Consider the following 17,547-nt stretch of genomic DNA (forward strand, 5'->3'; position numbering starts at 1 on the left):
ACCACATGTCAGTTGCTACATACTGGCAACAGGTTGCAATCATTCTTTGATTTATATAACATTTTTTTAACTCTTTTGTTTTTATGATTTATTATTTTATGATTAGTGGAATTCTGTTTGCTGATTGTGCTGTTGTTAACCTTTCTTTTAAGGTCGCTCTTACCGATCAGAAAGATTAAATAACAGGAAATTCATAAGGGAAAATGACAAACCTAAGTAAACTTGTGAATACCAGTATAACATGGTGGTGCAGGTTGTAAATTTCCTGAAACTTAATCAGCCAGATCGCTACCTGAATACGGGAGAGGTGTGACAGCCCATTGTTCGAACAATATAAAAGCAGCAACAGAGAATCACCGAGTCACAACTCCAGAGACGAGCAGAACGGGAGAGAAACAGTCTGCCTGCCATCCCAACATGAGTGATCAACCAACCAAGATGACGGGTAGAGTCAAACTTTTTCTTTAAAGACTTTACTGAAAAATATTTTCAAGAGCAACTTTTAAGTTTATCTCTTAAGTTGATCAACTTGCACAAACTGGATTTGACAAAGAGATAATTTATAAAATAATAACGGCAATAAAAATAGATTCCAGTGCCGGTTGTGTCACTGATGAGGATGAAACATATCCTTATTCATATATGTGTGTTCTGAGATGAAATACACAAGATGAATAGAAAAGAAATGCTTCAACAAAGTAGTCTAACAAGGGTGTTTTGTTTTATGTAGGGAAAGTGGCATTCTGTGCAACATTAAGTGACAATGGGGCCTATGGACCCTTCGGACAACCCAAAGATGTGCCCTTCAACAAAGTGATTACAAACATCGGCAACTGCTACAACGGCTCTACAGGTAAGGACATCACAAGCAACCACAATCACAGGTTGAGGTTTTACTGGTGGTTGTTTTATTCATTAATGCTCTGTTGTTTTCACAGGTGTCTTCACTGCACCTGTTGACGGTGTTTATTATTTCAGCTTCTTCTATCATGCTGGAGGAAACCGTCCATCAGGGCTGCAACTGGTCAAGAACTGCCAGATGATCGTTCAGTCAGGTGATCATGCATCAAAATGTGACACCGCTGATAACGGAGGAAATGTAGCTGTCCTGCAGCTGAATCAAAACGACAGAGTTTATGTGCAACTACCTGCAACCTGTCATGTCTGGGGAGGTGGAGACTCCACCACCTTCAGTGGGTTTCTGCTCAGTTAAATTTGAGGATGGATGACTCCAGATGATTCCAACAACCTGAGATCAATGATGAACCTGATCTGTTACCATTCAAATGTGCATTTAGACTAAAATGGCTGCTGAAATTGAAATTGTGCTTCGATATTACACTGCTTATATACACTTTAAGTGAGGCTCACAGGGACTTACCATGATTTTGTCCCCTTGCGTCTGATCTGCATTTAATTGGCTGTTTAAAGTCGAATCTACTCAAATCAGATTTACTAGATGAAACTCAAATATTGAATATTAAATCATTGATCTCAGGTGTGAGGGAACCTCCTGAGTTCTTTCCAGTATACTTCAGCTTTTGCTTGCTGTCTTATATATCCACCGTGATATTACAATGTTTAAGTTGTTGGGAAACTAAATACAAGTAAACTCATTATAAAGGAGTTGAGCCTGGAGGGGGTTCAGACCTCTTCCTGTGTGTCTGTACAACAAGAGGAAATATGTGTGGAGGAGTTTAAGGAGCAGGTGCAGGTGGAGGATGTTTGAGATGTTGTGATGTACGAAGGAGGAAGAACAATGTGTCTTCAACCTGGAAAATGTCACGACCAGGTAAAGAAAGGTTGAATAACAGCTTGAGTGAAATCATGTCCATCCTGTTGTTGTCTACAGTTAATGTGTGTTATCTCAAAGTGCTGTAAGAAGTGAGGAGAGACTGCCTCTCCTCAGTCATGTCTGTGTTCTGCTGCTGACGGCTGCTAATGCAACAATAAACATCTACTGAGCATCTGAATAAATGGTGGTTCATGTTTTTAGACGTTAAAAATCACACTATAATTATTTTTCAGCTTACATGTATGTATCACTGTTAAATGTGTTGTAATAGCAATACTTATCAAGAGTCTTTTATTTTGCAGCAAATTCACAATTTTAATCACATTGGTAACACTTCATAATAAACATGTTTGTTAACAGTAGATACTTAAAAAGCAAATGAAATACTTCATCAACCATGTATTAAACAGGGGTTTATTAACACCAGATGTAACTTTACAATGAACATCAGATAAAATATATAGATGAACTTTACAAAGGGTTATAAACATCAGTTGAAGAGACAAAAGAAAACACAATCCATTTTCATCAAACTAAACATGAAATACAATATCGACCCGGAAAAATAACTTTTTCTTTCACATCAACGGCGATTACTGCTGTTACACAGATGAACTGTTCAACAACACCATCAAGACAGATAAGAAACTGTCATTTCAACACTACAAGCCTGTATGCAAATTTCCACAACATTTAGAATTATTTACGTCGATTTGCACCACGACCATCTAACATACTTGCAATATCAGTAACTTGCATCAACACTGTGAAGGGTGCAGACTTTGAATTAGATGGTTATGAAATGAATTACATAAACAGGGAGAACAAGACTGGAGGAGGTGTGACTGTGTATGTGGACAAAAACTTTAATTTCAAGGTGGAAGAGAGACAACTGCAGCTGGAAAGGTATTAAAATGCTGAACAGTAGAAATATACATGGGAAAAAAAGAAAAATGTAATTGTTCGCTGCATTTATAGAGCACCGGGTTCTGATCTTGTACCTTTCAAAGAATGGATGGAGGAAATGTTTACAGTGTCTGATCAAAAGCTCGTGTTCATCTGTGGGCATTTTGACAAAGATCTGCTTAATCCAAGTAGCCACAAACCAACTGAAGACTTTATCATTACTGTACAGTTTTCTGCAGAAAGCACAGAAACAGACCATAAAGTCCAATCATAGCAGAGCGAGGACAGAGGAGACAATGAAGGCTGTAAAAAAAAAAAAAGAGTTACTAAACCAAATCTGTGAAATATTATATGAAGAAGAAAACCTTGACAGAGCAAATGAAATATTCTCCAGGATATTTAAGATATACTTGCAGTCAATTCAACAAATGTTAGATTTATTAATGGTGTTTTTTATATATTGGTATTAATTGTTTGACCCTTTTTAGACTTATTTTAGTTGGAAGTAGTCCTCATGTCTGGAGAGACTTCCTGTGAGGAGGAAAACTGAAACAGCGTGTTAGTTATTAAGACAGCGACATCTAGTGGAATGTTTCTGCATAACACACCTAAACTGAGCGCTGGAGACGGATCAGGTACAATTCAAGACATAAAAGTCATAATACATTAACGAGTCCATTGCTGAACATGGTTGTACAGTCCTGAGTTCCTTTGTAAACACAGGAGGGAGTCAGATAACGATAATGAAAATGAGGTGGATTTATTGACAGTACTTTAACACAGGAGACTGTTTGCTTAGTATATCAATAAATCAGCCGTAGTTTCTTTTTTCTGATGTAACCATGAAGATGAATGTCTTTAACCCAAACTGTGACCTTGCTAAGCCAACCAAACCTCGTTCTCTACCAGTGCTGAAACAAACTCTACACCTCCGCTTGTCGACACATTTCACTTATAGTGCTTCATGCAACATGAATATGGGGTATTGGTTAGACTGGGTATCAATAATAATTAATGATTATCAGAGATTATTATTGATAATGATCTCCTCGGGGCACCACTCTTGATGAAGGGAAAGGATAGCAAATTCACCAAATCAGTCTCACAAAAGGTGCTAAACTGTCAGGTTCTGACTCTGATAACTAATTATGTAATTGCTGATAACAGTCGAAGGGTTTTGGAATCCTTCAATCAAGACATTCAAAACATTCAATCAAGTACTAAATAGACAGCATGATGGTTCAAAAGAGTTTCATTAAACACGAAGATTAAAACACACAATCTAACTAACATTTACTATATGCAGGTGTGTGTGTGTGTGTGTGTGTGTGTGTGTGTGTGTGTGTGTGTGTGTGTGTGTGTGAGTGTGTGTGTGTGTGTGCAGCCTTTCTTAAGGCATTGATGCTGATTGCACAATGTATCATAAAACATGTGAAGCAACGCCGCCCGAAACTCTGTGATCTGACATTTTCTCAAGAATAGCCACAGGCACGTTCATTGTCACGATCATTCCCGGCATCGTGAAGTGCCATCAGTCAAAAAAGGCTCTTGGAACAGCATGTTCATGTTTTTACTTGTGTGACGATGCATTTTCAGGTAATCCAACATTGTTTTTAAATTGTTTCCTCCGCTGGTGCTGTTGTGCTGACAGCTTGCAGACGTTTGGGCCCGCCCAGAAATTACAGTGCACACACGAGACTTAGCTGACAGTTCATCTGCAAATAAACATATCTTTTATCAATGACTGGATACAGAAGTGTCCCTCGTATCATTACAAGTGTGTTAAAACTGAATTGATAAATTTTTAATACTATTAATACTACGTGATTGAGAGGAGATATTTTTGTGACTCTTTCAGGAAATCCTTCAGACTCTTACGACTCGGGTCAGATTTATGGGTTGATTTAAGGATGTCATGCTGTTATGTGCGTCCTTTGGCTTTTGTCTGTTTACTATCTCTATGGAAAACTAACTCAAAATGTTTATTGTAGGTTGTGTTCTGTTTTTTCCTTGGTCACGCTGTCACAATATTTCATGAGAAATACTTGATGAACGTTCTGTAAATCAGTGCGCAGGTTGACACAGCATCCCATTTTCCTGAGAAATTTCTTAATCACCTTCGGAGCCAGCATGTGGGTTTTCCCACCACAAAAGATTCTCTGTGATTCGTTAAGGGAGACATGTGACAACAACCTCCCATCGATGGAACAATATAAAAGCAGCAGCAGCGATCCTGTTGATCACAGCTTTGGAGACGAGCAACGACGAGCGAAGAACATGTGCTCCTCCAAACCCAACATGAGTGATCTGGGAAAATCCCTGTATGCCATGGCAGAACAAGTGACAGCTTTCGAAAACAGGCTGAAGACACTGGAGGAAGGTAAAATGAGACTTTTTATTCTTCAAGATTTGAATTAATCGTTTATCAAAGAGCAACGTTTAGTTTCTGTGCAGGAAGATGTTGTGGATTTAAAAAGAAAAACAAAAAAGTGACATTAAGGAATTCATTAATGGTAATCAATATCAATGTGGATTCCAGTGCTGGTTTTGACACTGATAAGTTTGAAACGTGTTCATATGCATGTGATGAACTTCAATCTTATGATTGTAAAAAAGCTGCTTGGCCTCCAAAGGCCAGTAATGAACAGAAATGAGGAGAAGACTTTACATTCAGAATCCTGAAATCAAAGTCAGAATTAAAGTCAGACTTGTGGAAAAAAAAATGTCGGAACTACATTTTTCTTTTGTTTTTTTTTCCAGTGTCCTGAACCTCTTTCATGTGTTTGTAATGTCACGAAAAACAGAATGTTCTACAAGAGAAATGCTTCAATATAACAGGATGTTATACATGTTATACAAACTATTTTGTTTCACACAGGCCAAACCAAGGTGGCATTTGGCACTATGTTGGAGAAAGGTGGTGTTTTTGGACCATTCAAGACAGACATAACTCTGCCGTTCAACAAAGTGTTCACAAACATCGGTAATGCCTACGACAGCTCCACAGGTAAGGACATCACATGCAGCCCAAATCACCTGTAACATGGTTGATACATGTTACTGTACGCTGTAGCTGTATATCATTATTAATATATGTAATCTGATTACTCTCTGTACCTGTTCAAAGTGTAGCAGATTATCAAGGTTTAAGTTTACTGGTGATTCGTCCAGTGCCAGGCCAAATAAACCAGTAACCAGTAATATTATAGTTTATATTAACGATGAAGTGTCTCGGTGCAACGTAGCAGTAAAAACTTGACGTGTAGTTTCGTTAATCTGAGAATTCATACTAATGTAAAGACGTGGGTGGGACATTTCCCCATGATAGATTACTCACCGAATCAATTTACACGTGTTTAGTTTTTTTTTATCATCTTCAAACATGTTTTCTGAAGCTGGATGAAATGGCAAAATGTCGACTTACTGATAACATGTGGTCACAATAAACAACTAAATAGTTACATAGTAACATATGCAACAAAAGTAAATGCTCAAGGTACTGTGAGACAAACTAGAGTCAAATATTACAATAAGGATGAGAAATAAATAAATGAATAAATGAAATAAGAACAACAACAAGCATCCTTGGCATCATTAGGAATAACAGTAAGACTTTTGCTAATATTAGCCAGCAGTGTGTCCCAAGGTTTATGGAATGCTGTCAAAGATCCCTTCTGTGAAAACCTTAACTTCTCTAACTGTAGAGCAAAAACAGCCGTCAGGGAGTTTGGTTCTAAATTTGTGTTCAGAGCCTGTTTGAGGGTTTGGAATATATCGGACCAAAAGCTGGTCAGTCTCAGAACATGCGTGCATGGTCGGCTGGGAGCTGCTTACAATGGTTACAGGCGTCACTGTGACTGGGATATATCTTTGCCAGTTTAGCGCTGGTGAAATGTGCTCGATGAAGCACCTTCCACTGCAATAGACTGTGCCTGGCACATATGATGAAGAGTGGATCAGTTTTTAAATGTCCCTGCACTGGACCTTGGTGATACCTACCCACAAATCTTTTTCCTGTGCATTTTTAGGAGCTACAGTGAGGGCTGGACTCAAAATTGCAATCTTATCCAGCAACATTTTTAATGCTTTCTACACCCGTGCATGAAGTAGATGCATTCATTTCCTTTACTGAATGTTACTGCAAAAAGTATCCATCTTTGGCCACACACCTCTATCATGTTGTAATCATTAATGTCAGATTCAAAGCCTTTCAGAAACCAATGAAACTGATGAATTCTCTGTTGTTTTCACAGGTGTCTTCACTGCACCTGTTGCAGGTGTTTACTATTTCACCTTCTTCTATCAGGCTGGAAAAAATGCAACAAAGCTGGAGCTCTTCAAGAACAGTCAGGTTATTGTCCGTACAACAGAGGACAAAGCTTCCTATGACACAAGTGATAGTGGAGGAAACGCAGTTGTCCTGCAGCTAAAGGAAAGAGACGAGGTTTGTGTGCGCATGGCTGAAAATTGTGAGATTTGGGCAGGCGAGTACCACACCTCATTCAGTGGTTTCCTGGTCACTAAGGATCAGTGAGAACCGATGAATTCAGAAAGATGTTTCCAGCAACCTGAGATCAACCATGCAGTGACTGTTACTATTCAACAGTGCAGTTAGATTAAAACAGATGGCTGTTGCTGTCATATTATCTGTGATCAGCCAGAATATATCATTATACCATTGAGTCTGAACTCTTCCTCTTCAACCTGGAAAATGTCACGACCAGGTAAAGAAAGGCTGAATAACAGCTTGAGTGAAATCATGTCCATCCTGTTGTTGTCTACAGTTAATGTGTGTTATCTCAAAGTGCTGTAAGAAGTGAGGAGAGACTGCCTCTCCTCAGTCATGTCTGTGTTCTGCTGCTGACGCAACAATAAACATCTACTGAGCATCTGAATAAATGGTGGTTCCTTTTTTTAGACGTTAAAAATCACACTATAATTATTTGTCAGCTTACATGTATGTATCACTGTTAAATGTGTCATAATAGCAATACTTATCAAGAGTCTTTTATTTTGCAGCAAATTCACAATTCTAATCACATTGGTAACACTTCATAATAAACATGATTGTTAACAGTAGATACTTAACTTCAGCTCAGTTTTTTCACTGTTAACAAGCAAATGAAATACTTCATCAACCATGTATTAAACAGGGGTTTATCAACACCAGTCACAACTTCATAATGAACATCCAAATAATATTTACATATGAACTTCAGAATTTATTAAACATTTACAAAGTGTTATAAAGTGTTATAAGTGTTATGCATATCAGTCAATGAGTGCCTTAAAAGATGAATTACTAAACCACAATTGGGAAATATTATATAAAGAATGAAACCCTGACAAGGCACATGAAATATTCTTTTAGGATACATTTGCAGTCAATTCAACAAATGTTTATACATTGGTATTAATTATTTGACTCTCTTTAGACCTACTTTAGTTGTAAGTAACATAATTGTGTTCAGCAAGACTTCTGAAACCGTAACATGTCCCCGTCTGGAGTGACTTCCTGTGAAGAGGCCGACTGAAACAGCATATTATTTAGTGACACACTGACATCTAGTGGAATCTTTCAGCTTAACATACCTTAACTGAGTGCTAGAGATGTATCAGGTTCAGTTCAACACATTCTTCATGATATAGAAGGTACTAAACTGTCAGGTGCTGGCTGGTCATAAGTTTGGGCCAAGATTTCTGCATGTGGCCTTCTACAGCTCCTATTGTCTGCATGGCTGTCTCAAAGCCATTGGTGGACATGATACTTACACTCAGTGTCCCTATGCCTCCTTGTGTCAACCCCCTTTGGTCTGTTGGGAGGGTGCAGGAGATTTTTGAGTCGATGTTGTGTTTGAGAGGAAGCAGCACAGGTGTCTTACCAATGAAACATGTGTCATCCTCTCTATCTACGGAGCCCTGGAGGTGACATGGATGGGCTTTTTTTTTAAATCTCGCATGCGCGTCTTACTATCTTGCGCGCGCAAGATATCAATTCATGTGCATTTTGGTGTAATTAAACAGTGCACTCGGTTAATTGCAGGCTTGTTATCATGGATCGAGACCATCTATTATGCTAGCCATGATGATGGAGGAGTTGTCAAGGTTGTAGTAGTTTGGTTATAATGAATTCATGAAATAACATTGCAGCAGTGACTATAGTCCAGGGCACTGCAGAGGATGTACTGCGTAAGGGAGGGGGGCTACCAGCAGCGTATGCAGGAGCGCGATTGACACTTCTCAGACCCTCCACTTGGCTCTGATTGGTTTTGTTGGTTTTGCTGTGTTAGCAGTTCCAGTCTCCAGCTGCCACCCACAGGTGGTCTGCGGCATGTCGCCGTTTTTCCAACATGCATGACAGAGACCAGATCGCTTGTGGGCCACTTCCCGCAGTGGACCGAATCCTCACTCCACTAGTCTCTCCCTCCAGCTCCATCCTCGGTAATGCCACCTGCTCTAGCAAGAACTGCAGGGTTATGGATAGTCTGCTCGCTAAGCTACATAAGGCTGTGGCGGTGCAGACTCGGTTGGCCAATACCGGGGCTATTTTGGCACTTTACCTCCGTGACTTGTCTCATCAAGTTCAGGCGGACACCAGTGTAGGTGAGGAGCTGCAGATGGCCACCTCATGCCTCTCCTCAGTTGTGAAGGAGCAGGCTGAGGCAGCAGGCAGTGCCTTAGCATCCTTCTGGGTGGTCAGGCGCCACCTGTGGCTGTCTCAATCCCAGCTTCAGCAGGGGGATAGAGACTGCCTGCTTAAGGTGCTGGTGGAACCCACCGCGATGTTTGGGCCCCACGCTACTGCCTCGATACAGCAGGATCAGGAGAGCCGCCGCTGTGCGAAGGAGCACCCGGTATTTCTCTGGCACCACGAACCTTCACTCGCTGTATGGATGTGGCCCTCTTCCCCCTGAGGCAGGGAGGGATCAGGATCCTAAACTACCTCAACGACTGGCTGGTCTGTGCAGTCTCAAAGGAGCAGTGCCGCCACCACATAGCCCGGCTGCTAAACCATGTCCAGGGCTTAGGTCGGCACCTGAACCACAAAAAAAGCAGGCTCGAGCCTTTTCAGGTGACCACCTTCCTGGGTATAGTCCTGGATTCGAGGAGGGCGACGGTTGCTTTGACATTGGAGAGGCAGCAGGCTTTCAGGACTTGCCTCGCCCCTTTCCAGCTGCATGCTCTGGGGACTCTGCCTTCGCCGTATGGGCTTAATGGCAGCCTTGGTGCAGGTGGTCCCCCTCGCCCTCTTACACATACGGCCTGTGCCGAGATGTCTGCTAGGCTTGGGCTTGTGCCCTCAGAGGTCCCACAAGACCAAGTGGTGGTCTCTTGGAGGCTTCACAGGGCCCTCTGGTGGTGGACGGTCCCAGCAAACATCAAGCTGGGCCGAGCCCTGGGTCCAGTGATCTATCGCCAACTAGTGTAGGGGTGGGGCGCCGTACACGGTTCGCCCCGCTCTGCGTCATTTCCTGCCAAGGCTAAGGGGTCACCACGTCATTGTCCGCAACGACAGCACAGTGACGGCCGCTTACATCAACAGATGTAGCCTCCCCTGCAAGCTCGCAACCATCCTGTGGCAGTGGGCTCACCCACACTTCCTCTCGCTCAGAGCCGTGCACGTGCCAGGGGCACTGGACACCATGTCAAGGGGAAGGCCCCAGCCGGGGGAGTAGAGACTCCACCCTCAGGTGGTCTCCGAGATATGGCGCCGCCTAGGCAGGGCAGAGGTCGACCTGGGAGTCGAAGCACTGCCCACTCCCACACCGGAGGGACCTGCTCTCCCAGGCGAACGGAGCCCTGTTCCAGCTGCTTCCAGAGGGGCTCAGGCTGGTGGCTTGGCCCCTGAGAGGGACAGGCTCCTGGCCTTAGGGTTACCGAAGCCTGTGGTGGCGACAATCCAGCATGCCTGGGCTCCATCCACGAGGGCTGCCTATTCATACTGTTGGCAGGTGTTTACCACCTGGTGTGCGTCTCACCAGGTGGCCCCTTATTTGGCCTCGGCTCACAAGATCCTGCGGTTCTTGCAGTCCCAGCTTGAGGCACAGAAGGCCGCTGTAACACTGCGAGGGTTGGTGGCAGCAATCAAGGCAGAGCACATCTGGGAATTTGCACTACACCACAGTACGGAGGACTGTGTGCTCATTTCCCGGTTTCTTCGAGGGGCCCAGCGACTTACTGTGCGTACCGCCGGTCCGGTGGTTCCCCCTTGGGACTTGGACGTCGTCCTCGGGGCCCTTCAGGGTTCCCCCTTCGAACCTATTGGGGATGCTGACCTGAAATGGCTTTCCATGAAAACTGCCTCTCTGCTCGCCGTCACTTCGGCTAGAAGGGTGAGTGAACTCCATGCCTTGTCAGTGCATGGTGACTGCTGTCAGTTTTCTCCAAGTATCCAAGTACCCTGACAAGCAGCGGGGGGTCATATCCCATACATATGGAATATGTAACGGAGTGGAGAGATGTAATTAATCACTGAATATCTGCTTCTTCAAAAACATTTTTTAAAGCTTTATTTTCACTCAGATGTCATAATACATTAACGAGTCCTAAGTTAGAGGTTCGAGCTTCACCTTCATTGCTGACTATGATCGTACAGTCCTGAGTTCCTTTGTAAACACAGGAGGGGGTCAGATAACGTTGTTACACAGTGAGGAAAATGAGGTGGATTTATTGACAGTACTTTAACACAGGAGACTGTTTGCTTAGTATATCAATAAATCAGCCGTAGTTTATTTTTTATTTTTTCTGATAACAAATTATGTAATTGCTGATAACGGTCGAAGTGTTTTGGAATCCTTCAATCAAGACATTCAAAACATTCAATCAAGTACAACATTAAATAGACAGCATGATGGTTCAAAAGAGTTTCATTTAACACGAAGATGAAAACACACAATCTAACTAACATGTACTATATGCAGGTGTGTGCGTGTGTGCAGTGGCGGTTCGACACTGAATTACTCCCCGGGTGAGACTCACGCCAAGCGCCCCCCCACACGACCCCCCTACCCAAAAAAAAGGCCACTTTTTGCACAAACATGTAATTTTTATTAAAACACTATAAATGTTACTTTTAAAGTGCACAAACCTGTATAAATAATTTATTTAGCTTAAAATACTTAAGTAACAAGAGCAGAGAACTATAAAAATATTAAGTAAAAACACAAATTTGAAAATATTCACTATATAAAAGTGACAAACATATAGCTTACAAAATCTACAATCCAATCTACAATCAGATTGGAAAAGACTCCCCAATACTGCCAAATGACAATGAGGCAATTCTGCACAAAACAGTGCACGATAAAGTGGCAAATGTATAGCTTACGATCTAAAATAAAAATGTAAGAAGAGCAGAGAACAATAATACAAAATATTAAATAAAATCACACAAATTTGAAAATATTCACTATATCCATAAAAGTGGCAAATATATAGCTTACAATCAGATTGCAAAAGATTGCCTCCAACACTGCACAATGACAATGACACAATTCCCCACAAAGCAGTGTCAGTGTCAGTTAAAAAAATACACTATACACATAAAAGTGGCTAAGTAGCATACATTTATTGTGGTTAAACTTTTCTTTGTCACGACATGGAGTTGTAACGTTATCAAATGGCAAGTGTTCCATCTTTGAAACTTTGTTAACGTTACATGAGAAAATTGCATTGGCTACAGGCCCAACGTTAACCGAAATGATCTAAATAAATAATTACTGTACTTTTAACAGTTTAGTTGCAAAGCATAATCGAATGGTGAAGTAAACTGTCGGGTTTGTTAAAACCGAATTATTATTTTATAGGCTAAGCATAGCAAATAACAAAGCAAGATGGCTAACAAACGTTTAAGTTATAGCCTAACGTTACTAACGTTAACCTTAACGTTAGCCCTTGATACTGTTATCATAGACAGGATATTGCAGACCTTTATCCTTTGCTCGTTTCTCCTCTTCTTCTTTTCTTTTTTTTCTTAACTGGGCACCTGATGGCTTTGACCGCTTTCTGTCCATCTCTGTGTTTATTTGGCAGGGCAATCCACAAATTCCCATCCCCCAACAGTGGCACTCGCGACCAAAAGTCAAGACCAAACCAATTCACCTGGGTGACCTCTGAATCGCCTTGGCACCTATTTTTATTAGTAATTTCTCACGATTCATAAAAGGTGCAGGATTCATGGCCTGCATTCATAATATTATGAATGAGATTTGCTTTGTTTGGAAGAAAGTCAAGGTGTGACTGGCAACTAATTACATTATAATATTGTACTATAAATGGACCCCCCCAGCCTCCCCCTTTACATTGCGTTTCATTTAAAAGACCCAGAGGTGAACTGTCCCCCCTGAACCCCTCCCCTTGGCCTTTCCCAGCATCTCTGTGCAGTGTGCATAATGCGTCAACTTCTAGGGGCGCCTGCAGCTGCAGGGGCGCTAATTTGCCAATTTCTCAAACAGGCGATATTGATAATGGAAAACTGTTTTGCGGCGCCTATAATTTTTTTTTTTTTTTAAGCGGTCGTGCCGCCCCATACGTTATGGAAAAGAGATGCCGCCCTGGGCGGCTGCCCGGTTCGCCCATGCCCAAAACCGCCACTGCGTGTGTGTGTGCAGCCTTTCTTAAGGCATTGATGCTGATTGCACAATGTATCATAAAACATGTGAAGCAACGCCGCCCGAAACTCTGTGATCTGACATTTTCTCAAGAATAGCCACAGGCACGTTCATTGTCATGATCATTCCCGGCATCTTGAAGTGTCATCAGTCAAAAAAGACTCTTGGAACAGCATGTTCATGTTTTTACTTGTGTGACGATGCTTTTTTTAAAAATTGTTTCCTTCGCTCAAGAAGAAGGAGAATCTTGTAAACCAATGAAAGAACATTCAATCCTTCAGTTAATCAGAACAGTGTTTTATTCAAAATTCAGAATCACCAACTTTGGATTTGTTGTTGTACGTGAGGTTGCGTGTGCATTGTTTTTGCCACAAAGGGGGCAGATTAAACTGATGTGCTGCACTGACACATGACATGATGTGTGGAAGTTTGTGTGCCTGGTGCTGTTGTGCTGACAGCTTGCAGACGTTTGGCCTGGTCTTGTCTGATGAAGTAATAAAAGTGAATAAAACTCTGCATATCGCTCTTCACCTGCTGCTAGAACCAGGACTTTATTCTGTTAACAGAATACATGTTGTGTGGCTGATGGTGACGTTTTCAGGGACAAGATACATTCATATTATAAACTTTATACTCTATAACTCGTAGTGATAAATACCCTCATATCAAATCAGTAGATGAAACATTTAAAAGGCAGAAGTTCATTAAAAACTTCAAGTTGTTTACTTTGAAGTTTAGGTTTTGTTAAAGTGTTTGTCATTCTGTCAATCAGTGTTTCTGATGAAACACCTGGTCAAACTTCAGTAAACCAGTCAACTGCGTGGTGCACTGCAGGCCAACATTTTCCAAAGAAAATCTCTTTTGTAAGTGTTGAGTAAGAACATGATGTTGAAACAACGAAAAAGCAGGAATCACCTCAGGGCAGCGCAGCCCCCCGCCCAGAATTTACAGTGCACACACAAGACTTAGCTGACAGTTCATCTGCAAATAAACGTATCTTTTATCAATGACTGGATACAGACGTGTCCCTCATATAATTACAAGTGTGTTAAAACTGAATTGATTCATTTTTGATACTATTAATACTACGTGATTGAGAGGAGATATTTTTGTGACTCTTTCAGGAAATCCTTCAGACTCTTACGACTCGGGTCAGATTTATGGGTTGATTTAAGGATGTCAGGCTGTTATGTGCGTCCTTTGGCTTTTGTCTGTTTACTATCTCTATGGAAAACTAACTCAAAATGTTTATTGTAGGTTGTGTTCTGTTTTTTCCTTGGTCACGCTGTCACAATATTTCATGAGAAATACTTGATGAACGTTCTGTAAATCAGTGCGCAGGTTGACACAGCATCCCATTTTCCTGAGAAATTTCTTAATCACCTTCGGAGCCAGCATGTGGGTTTTCCCACCACAAAAGATTCTCTGTGATTCGTTAAGGGAGACATGTGACAACAACCTCCCATCGATGGAACAATATAAAAGCAGCAGCAGCGATCCTGTTGATCACAGCTTTGGAGACAAGCAACGACGAGCGAAGAACATGTGCTCCTCCAAACCCAACATGAGTGATCTGGGAAAATCCCTGTATGCCATGGCAGAACAACTGATAGCTTTCGAAAACAGGCTGAAGACACTGGAGGAAGGTAAAATGAGACTTTTTATTCTTCAAGATTTGAATTAATCATTTATCAAAGAGCAACGTTTAGTTTCTGTGCAGGAAGATGCTGTGGATTTAAAAAGAAAAACATAAAAGTGACATTAAGGAATTCATTAATGGTAATCAATATCAATGTGGATTCCAGTGCTGGTTTTGACACTGATAAGTTTGAAACGTGTTCATATGCATGTGATGAAGCTCAATCTTATGATTGTAAAAAAGCTGCTTGGCCTCCAAAGGCCAGTAATGAACAGAAATGAGTAGAAGACTTTACATTCAGAATCCTGAAATCAAAGTCAGAATTAAAGTCAGACTTGTGAAAAAAAAAATGTCGGAACTACATTTTTTCTTTTTTTTTTTTGCAGTGTCCTGAACCTCTTTCATGTGTTTGTAATGTCACGAAAAACAGAATGTTCTACAAGAGAAATGCTTCAGTATAACAGGATGTTATACATGTTATACAAACTATTTTGTTTCACACAGGCCAAACCAAGGTGGCATTCGGCACTATGTTAGAGAAAGATGGTATTTATGGACCATTCAAGAGAGACGTAACTCTGCCGTTCAACAAAGTGTTCACAAACATCGGTGATGCCTACGACAGCTCCACAGGTAAGGACATCACATGCAGCCTAAATCACAAGGTTTAAGTTTACTGGTGATTCGTCCAGTGCCAGGCCAAATAAACCAACAGTAAACAGTAATATTATAGTTTATATTAACAATGAAGTGTCTCGGTGGGTGGGACTTTTCCCCATGATAGATTACTCACCGAATCAATTTACACATGGTTAGTTTTTTTTTTATCATCTTCAAACATGTTTTCTGAAGCTGGATGAAATGGCAAAATGTCGACTTACTGATAACATGTGGTCACAATAAACAACTAAATAGTTACATAGTAACATATGCAACAAAAGTAAATGCTCAAGGTACTGTGAGACAAACTACAGTCAAATATTACAATAAGGACGAGAAATAAATAAATGAATAAATGAAATAAGAACAACAACAAGCGTCCTTGGCATCATTAGGAATAACAGTAAGACTTTTGCTAATATTAGCCAGCAGTGTGTCCCAAGGTTTATGGAATGCTGTCAAAGATCCCTTCTATGAAAACCTTAACTTCTCTAACTGTAGAGCAAAAACAGCCGTCAGGGAGTTTGGTTCTAAATTTGTGTTCAGAGCCTGTTTGAGGGTTTGGAATATATCGGACCAAAAGCTGGTCAGTCTCAGAACATGCGTGCATGGTCGGCTGGGAGCTGCTTACAATGGTTACAGGCGTCACTGTGACTGGGATATATCTTTGCCAGTTTAGCGCTGGTGAAATGTGCTTGATGAAGCACCTTCCACTGCAATAGACTGTGCCTGGCACATATGATGAAGAGTGGATCAGTTTTTAAATGTCCCTGCACTGGACCTTGGTGATACCTACCCACAAATCTTTTTCCTGTGCATTTTTAGGAGCTACAGTGAGGGCTGGACTCAAAATTGCAATCTTATCCAGCAACATTTTTAATGCTTTCTACACCCGTGCATGAAGTAGATGCATTCATTTCCTTTACTGAATGTTACTGCAAAAAGTATCCATCTTTGGCCACACACCTCTATCATGTTGTAATCATTAATGTCAGATTCAAAGCCTTTCAGAAACCAATGAAACTGATGAATTCTCTGTTGTTTTCACAGGTGTCTTCACTGCACCTGTTGCAGGTGTTTACTATTTCACCTTCTTCTATCAGGCTGGAAAAAATGCAACAAAGCTGGAGCTCTTCAAGAACAGTCAGATTATTGTCCGTACAACAGAGGACAAAGCTTCCTATGACACAAGTGATAGTGGAGGAAACGCAGTTGTCCTGCAGCTAAAGGAAAGAGATGAGGTTTGTGTGCGCATGGTTGAAAATTGTGAGATTTGGGCAGGCGAGTACCACACCTCATTCAGTGGTTTCCTGGTCACTAAGGATCAGTGAGAACCGATGAATTCAGAAAGATGTTTCCAGCAACCTGAGATCAACCATGCAGTGACTGTTACTATTCAACAGTGCAGTTAGATTAAAACAGATGGCTGTTGCTGTCATATTATCTGTGATCAGCCAGAATATATCATTATACCATTGAGTCTGAACTCTTCCTCTTCAACCTGGAAAATGTCACGACCAGGTAAAGAAAGGCTGAATAACAGCTTGAGTGAAATCATGTCCATCCTGTTGTTGTCTACAGTTAATGTGTGTTATCTCAAAGTGCTGTAAGAAGTGAGGAGAGACTGCCTCTCCTCAGTCATGTCTGTGTTCTGCTGCTGACGCAACAATAAACATCTACTGAGCATCTAAATATTGCATCACCTGGTTTTGGTGTACAAACTCTAATCTGCAGTGGACAGTTTTCATGATATGTACATTTCCCTACATTAAAATAGGAAACATGACTTTTATCTGTCCAACTGTCTGACCAATGACAAAAACATAGAATATCACCAGCTTTGTCCTTACCACAGTGTATTACATTATTTTAGAAATATGTTTTTCCATTTTAGTAACTCATGAACTTAGTACATAATTGCAAATAAAATTAATAAA

General features: G+C 41.1%; 3 protein-coding genes across 3 annotated transcripts; all 3 read left to right on the plus strand.

Annotated features, from left to right (window-relative positions):
• The first annotated feature begins 363 nt into the window (after positions 1-363).
• On the plus strand, positions 364-1,967 carry LOC119026781 (complement C1q-like protein 4). The gene is made up of 3 exons (XM_037111308.1): positions 364-445; positions 731-853; positions 939-1,967. Exons 1-3 carry the CDS (start codon positions 418-420, stop codon positions 1,211-1,213), a joined length of 426 nt encoding a protein of 141 aa, XP_036967203.1. The 5' UTR covers positions 364-417; the 3' UTR covers positions 1,214-1,967.
• Positions 1,968-4,959: 2,992 nt separating this feature from the next.
• LOC119026780 (complement C1q-like protein 4) lies at positions 4,960-7,399 on the plus strand. Its single transcript, XM_037111307.1, has 3 exons — positions 4,960-5,081; positions 5,580-5,708; positions 6,955-7,399. The coding sequence occupies exons 1-3, from the start codon at positions 4,979-4,981 to the stop codon at positions 7,233-7,235; spliced, it is 513 nt and encodes a 170-aa protein (XP_036967202.1). The 5' UTR covers positions 4,960-4,978; the 3' UTR covers positions 7,236-7,399.
• Positions 7,400-14,834: 7,435 nt separating this feature from the next.
• Positions 14,835-17,299, plus strand: LOC119027419 (complement C1q-like protein 4). Its single transcript, XM_037112595.1, has 3 exons — positions 14,835-14,957; positions 15,455-15,583; positions 16,661-17,299. The coding sequence occupies exons 1-3, from the start codon at positions 14,855-14,857 to the stop codon at positions 16,939-16,941; spliced, it is 513 nt and encodes a 170-aa protein (XP_036968490.1). The 5' UTR covers positions 14,835-14,854; the 3' UTR covers positions 16,942-17,299.
• Positions 17,300-17,547: the final 248 nt, after the last annotated feature.

This window comes from Acanthopagrus latus, chromosome 10 (assembly GCF_904848185.1).
Source record: "Acanthopagrus latus isolate v.2019 chromosome 10, fAcaLat1.1, whole genome shotgun sequence".
Taxonomy (NCBI): Eukaryota; Metazoa; Chordata; class Actinopteri; order Spariformes; family Sparidae; genus Acanthopagrus; species Acanthopagrus latus.

What these genes read in the sequence shown, in the direction of transcription:
- LOC119027419 (XM_037112595.1), top strand. Translation starts at nt 14,855, where the DNA reads ATGTGCTCCTCCAAACCCAACATGAGTGATCTGGGAAAATCCCTGTAT. An exon ending in GCTGAAGACACTGGAGGAAG is followed by an intron (nt 14,958 to 15,454) that starts GTAAAATGAGAC and finishes TGTTTCACACAG; the next exon opens with GCCAAACCAAGGTGGCATTC. An exon ending in TGCCTACGACAGCTCCACAG is followed by an intron (nt 15,584 to 16,660) that starts GTAAGGACATCA and finishes TTGTTTTCACAG; the next exon opens with GTGTCTTCACTGCACCTGTT.
- LOC119026781 (XM_037111308.1), top strand. Translation starts at nt 418, where the DNA reads ATGAGTGATCAACCAACCAAGATGACGG. An exon ending in TCAACCAACCAAGATGACGG is followed by an intron (nt 446 to 730) that starts GTAGAGTCAAAC and finishes TGTTTTATGTAG; the next exon opens with GGAAAGTGGCATTCTGTGCA. An exon ending in CTGCTACAACGGCTCTACAG is followed by an intron (nt 854 to 938) that starts GTAAGGACATCA and finishes TTGTTTTCACAG; the next exon opens with GTGTCTTCACTGCACCTGTT.
- LOC119026780 (XM_037111307.1), top strand. Translation starts at nt 4,979, where the DNA reads ATGTGCTCCTCCAAACCCAACATGAGTGATCTGGGAAAATCCCTGTAT. An exon ending in GCTGAAGACACTGGAGGAAG is followed by an intron (nt 5,082 to 5,579) that starts GTAAAATGAGAC and finishes TGTTTCACACAG; the next exon opens with GCCAAACCAAGGTGGCATTT. An exon ending in TGCCTACGACAGCTCCACAG is followed by an intron (nt 5,709 to 6,954) that starts GTAAGGACATCA and finishes TTGTTTTCACAG; the next exon opens with GTGTCTTCACTGCACCTGTT.